Here is a 5,869-nt window from a genome sequence, read left to right as displayed (position 1 = left end):
AGCTGAGCTGAGAATTAATCAGTCCATCATCTAAAGATGCTGCTAATAAGTAAGTCTCCATTTAATCAACTAAATGCACAGACCCTCAAAAATCTTCCCATATGGTGGAGGAAAAGTCAGGAATAATATCTATAATATGATTACACAGCGTTCTAATTGGATTAGCACATTCATTTAACTTCAATCATCTGAATGCAGCATACAGCCAATTTAAATAATGTAGAGATTTTTGCTCATCAAAACAGACAGAAAACAGAAAACAGACACAAGCATGCCAGTAATGGACAAGACAAGTTCAGTTTTGGTAAAAACAATATTTTTATTAATTAACAGGGGCTCATCCTTCATACTGTACATGTGTAGTAAGTGATATAAGTTATGAAGGAGAGACCTTATTGCTCCTGCTGACAGATGATACTGCGGTCTCTTCTTCTGATTCTGCCGGCTCAGCGGCCCACGGGTTTCTGCCACAGAGTAGGAACGGCACAGCATGCTCTCTGAACTGATACAGAAAAAGTGTTTTGGGTCATATCAATCAATCATTGATCATATTTTAAGGTTTATTGCAATACTGAGCATGGTTTTGAGGAATCCTTGTGACTGTTTAAGTAAATAATGTTATTGATTTTCACAATGAAATATCCAGGTCATATCTGACTCAAAAATCTAAATTAAGATCGTACGCAATGTGAAATTTTCATGTTTCACACAAATATTTGATATCAATAATTATGAAACCCTGCTAAATTTTTAGACACAAGATGTTGGTGTTGGTCCCAGTGACACATGGCACCACACATTTTGTATGTATCTCTTATCTGATATGCTCATTTCAGCTCATGAACCTCTCTCTCTTAACAAGCTGATGATCTGAATGAGAATATGCAGTGTTTTGTTTCCCCAAAACCAGGACTGGATATCCACCATTCTAAAAGGTACTGACTCACCTGTCTGTTCATGAATATGTAGATTATGGAGTTGAAAACTGTGCTACTCTTGGCCAGATACATGGGAACGGTGGCGATCACCGGGTCAATGTAAAGGTTCGGGTCTAAGATCACAGACAGTGCAAATGCAGCATAGGGCAGCCAGGTGAGCAGGAAGGCCATCACCATGACAACCACCATACAGGCCACCTGGGTCTCTGCCCTGGCAGTGCTTCCTCCTTCTGACATTTTCAGTTTGGTCACCTGTAGGTAAAACAAACATGCTAACCTCCTGAATCCAGAGACAGAACAGAACAAAAGTTTACTTAAAAACTGAAGTTGAAAAATATTAAATAGCATTCTCTGCTTATTAAATAGCAAAACATACAGACCTTTTTTTAGGGAACTGTATCCACCTTTATCATAACAAGTCTGTTGTCTTTTAAAGTGCTCCTATTATGGGTTATGAAAGGTTCATATTTTGGTTTTGGGAGTCCCCAACAACAGGTTGACATGCATTCATGGTAAAAAAAATAAAAAAAACATTTTCATTGTCTTATAACATGCATTTATTTTTACCTTAAGCCCGATTCGGACGGTAAATGTGGACGTCTGTAAAAATAAATTTACATATGACCTCAGTGATAAAACTCATGCATTCGGATGGCGATTTATTCACAGTGGAACCAGAGAACGCGCTGCTCACGTGGCCAGTCACATCAGAGTCTGCTGTAAATAAAATTAATTTATTTACAAATTTATTCTTGTGTAAAATGTATTTTAAAGTGCTTATTATTATATAAATGTATTCTTATTATTCCAAGCATATATAATTCTATTTATTATTTGATTATTTAAATTTCCTGTTTAAAAATAGGAAAATAGTCGTGCTATTGTATATAATTATACGCAATATATATGTTCATAATAGGCCTACACATTTTAAAATTGTATTGCATACCTGCTGCTGCCACAATAAAGACCCATTTCGAATGTTTACATGCTTTTCTTCTCTTTCTGCTCTCACTCGCTGTGGTGGAGCAGTTATGAAGTATTGTTCTTTTAAATACTTTCCAGCATTTCAGAAATAAATATGTATGCAAATTACACCGATGTACAACAGACGTACGGTGTTCAGGAGAGTTCAAAAAGGGTTTAAACACTAAATTTTGAATCGATTTCTTTTTTTAATCGATTTTTCTTTTTTAAACTCAGAGATGTGTATTCGGACGGCAATTAAATAACCACACGACCTTGGTGTTTGTCAAAAAAAACAGTAGGTAATCTGAGCGTGACGCTAATCTGTGGTGATTGGTCCGATTGGTCTCATTTTCATCTCATCTCGCCTGTAATGCCTGATAAAGCAGTGTTTGTGAGCTGCAGTGCTGCTTTGTGTACAGCAATACCGGGGAACCCGCTGATTTTACCGCTCCAAAAGCGGCATCTAGTGGCAAAAAATGAATTTGCATTTTCATTCAGACCAACCTGAAAAGACCAACAAGTGGGCGGGCAATATGCTAATGTTTCATGTTGACTTCAACATGAAACGGCTTGGGATTCTTTTAAAAATGAATGATGAATTCTTTTAAAAATGACTAGTTTCAATGTTTCAGAGTCGACTCTTTCTTTTGAGAGACAATAACCTTATATACGGTGCACTTTCAGATTTAAACATTTGCAGGATGTTTTCATTAACTTAGAGCTGTGTTACACACTGCATGAAAGATCATTTTCAAAAATCCATAATAGGGGCACTTTAAATAATGGGAAGCACTTCCTGTTGGGGAAGTTCTATTTAAAAATACATTAAACTACAAATAATCCCTGTCAGTTTGACTGAATGGGCTGTATATTTTCATTAATTTACGGTTTTTAGAAGTCTGGAGAATAATGTTACGTTTGGTATATTAATGTGAAATGATATAACAACAATATAGATAAGCTTTTTTCAGCCTGCTGCATTATTTTCCTCCTGATTATTTTCATGTTATCTTTGTATTTCGCTGTAAGTAAATGAAACAGACAACATACAATTTCCCAATTTAATTTTCAACATAAACCATGAACAATTACCTGGAATGCACTAAGAATCTGTCATTGTTAAGGCAGATAAGGTAGCTATGTAATAAAAAATGTAATACGGTATCACTTTAGTTTAGGGACAGGTTCTCACTATTAATTATGACATTTGCTTCAATAAACTCCTGATTACTGTTCATGACTAGTTAGCAAGGTAGATGTTAAGTTTTGGTATGGGGTAAGATTAAGGAATCTAAAATATAGCCATGCAGAATAAGGCATTAATATTTGCTTTATAAGTATTAATAAACAGCCAATATGATAGCAATATGCATGCTAATAAGCAACTAGTCAATAGTGAGAAACTATGCCTGATCCCATAATGTCACAATTTCAGATACAGGTCTGTAAAATGACAAATATTGCCTCTACTACTGCTCTATCAGCATGATATCTTCCCTAGTCCTTTGTAGCTTTCCTGAGTTTCCTACCTGCCGTAGGGTCAACAGGAGGCGAGTGTAGGAAATGACAATGACAGAGAAAGGCAGTGCAAAGCACAGAAGAAAGTAACACATTGGCCAATTTCTGCTGTACCAATCTGGTGCACAAGATGTCTGCACACCCTCCAGCTCATAGCTACCCCATCCAAAAAGCGGTGGAGCGTTCCACAGGAACGACCAGACCCAGGCGATGACAACTCCGGCAACTGCATGCCTCGTCTGGAAGGTGACTGAACCCACTGCTCTGCAGACCACCATGCATCGTTCAACTGCTATTATTGCAACTGAGCACAGACCAGCGATACCTGTTTTTTTTTAAGAGAAAAGTGCCCCTATATCAAGATCAGTGGTCCTGAACTGGTCAGTGCTGACTCAAAAATGGATCACAGGTATATTCTGATCATGGACGTAGACAGCGGGGGAAAACAATATATATAATTGCAAATGTGAATAATAATATACATCTAACTATTTAACTATCTATAATCGTCTTTCATGGTCAATCAAATTCAATAAAACATAGATACAAAAGGTTCAAAATAGATACTCACCAAAGAAGGCCACGGCAAAACCTTCTAGCACACATCCCACCCTGCCCAAGCTGAAGTATCCCATGGCATTGGTCACCATGGTTGGCAGCCCCCCAAATGTTGCACAACCAAGATCAGCTACAGCTAGTTTAACCAGGGCAAAATTCAGTGGCTGCTGTAGCTGCCTGTGCTTCAACGTCACCACAGTTACAGTCATGTTCAATATGATGCCAAAAACTGAAAACAAACCAATAATAACTGCCAGAATAGTGTAGCCCATCCTTGCCATGATGGTATCATTCACTGCACTAGTTGAAATAATGCTTTCTGATGCAATAATGGTCATCTTAGTTGGCTCCATTTTGAATTGAACGTCATACAAGTAGAGAACTCTGCCATAGAAACTGTTAGCTTTAGCCAGAGACATAAAGAGTCTCTGGCTGAGAAGGGTTGTAAAGGCTCCTCTGCCCTTTTTATGTCTGAATATGGCCTGCTGGTTTACAGGGAAAATCCTTAGATCCGGATTGTGAATGGAATAATTCTGTCAGATTATGCTGCTGGAAATCTATGATGGCACTCAGCTTGATTGCAGAATCAAACAATCTTCCTGCCTCCTTGACTGATGAGGTCACAGTTAAAGACATTTCACCGAAGTTCATTTCCTAGCCTTGTATTAGAGAAAAAGCAATCTAACCTTTCTTTAATAAGATTAAAATCAATGGGTAAACTACGTCCATGGAAAGGCCTGCGCGGGCCAGATCCACTATCCAGACTAGTTCGCTCCATCTTTTTTTTTTTTTTTTAATTTTGTAAATCCTTTAACAGCTTTATGGTTTTGTTAAGTGTTTTCAGATAAAGGCACTAAAAGTTAATGGTATATATACTGAATTCCTTCTCAGCTCTTCCCAGGCTAACTGTAAAAAAACTTGCAAATTGTTAACTCAGTTTAAAATTATAAGTTAGGTGGACAACTTTTTGAGCACAGTGTTGAGTTTACTTATAAAAAAGATTTAACCATGTTTACTACTATTTGTCTAATGAAAATAAACAATTCAAACGTAAGATTTTGATTTCTTCATTCGATCGTTCCTGTCATTGCGCATGCGCAGTCTGGTTCCGCCGGGGTTTCCCCTCATCAACTGCATTTTAGAAGAGGCTGGATGTTCTCTGCTTCAGGTAAGTTTTCTTATCGAAAATAACTTAAATAAATTACACAAATGCTTAACGTAAAACGTTGTGTTTTAGAAATACTATTCTTGTCACGGTGCACACAGCAGGGAGGACACAGGAAACACGGAAACGTGGATGTAACGCAAAAACATATTTACTAGACATCAGGCAGGGCAAGACAAGGCAGACACTGACAGGAACACCGGGGAGTAACGAGTAGACCAGACAAAATGGCACAACACATACAGGACTATAAATACACAGGTAAATTAACAGACACGGCTGGATTCGAATAAACTACTAATGACATGAGACGAGAACAGGAAACAAACCAAATATGGGCACAAGAGGCAGGAACACATGACACACACACAACAGTTCTCTTACAATTCTAAGGAATGTAATGATATTTTCCAACGAGCTCAGACAGCTATTTAGCGATCTTCATTTGAAGGCCATAACCATACGGAACACAGTCATACGCCTAATGCGAATTACACATGCTAAATTGAGAATTATTTTTATATCTATATAAATCTTTGCTTGATTTGCGTTAGAGGAAGACCAAACAGAATCCTCTGCCAGCTGGTCAGTTCCATTTCACCGCGTTTTGATTTCTGCAAATCAGTTTTGGCTAACATTAACGCACAAAACATGATTATTGTTCATCCAGCTACGCCACAAAACAGAGCACTACTTGGGGAAAAAAGTAATCTTCCTGAGT

The 5,869-nt window shown here is 37.7% G+C and overlaps 1 protein-coding gene across 1 annotated transcript; it reads right to left on the bottom strand.

Moving 5' to 3' along the window:
- Window positions 1-376: 376 nt before the first annotated feature.
- Window positions 377-4,336, bottom strand: LOC306848840 (parapinopsin-like; the record flags this gene model as incomplete). Its single annotated transcript, XM_079383590.1, has 4 exons — window positions 377-502; window positions 948-1,190; window positions 3,437-3,750; window positions 3,997-4,336. The coding sequence occupies 4 exons, from the start codon at window positions 4,334-4,336 to the stop codon at window positions 377-379; spliced, it is 1,023 nt and encodes a 340-aa protein (XP_079239716.1).
- Between the last annotated feature and the right edge of the window lie 1,533 nt (window positions 4,337-5,869).

This window comes from Barbus barbus, assembly GCF_936440315.1.
Source record: "Barbus barbus genome assembly, chromosome: 29".
NCBI classification, from domain to species: Eukaryota; Metazoa; Chordata; class Actinopteri; order Cypriniformes; family Cyprinidae; genus Barbus; species Barbus barbus.
This window is presented reverse-complemented; position numbering and strand designations above follow the sequence as displayed.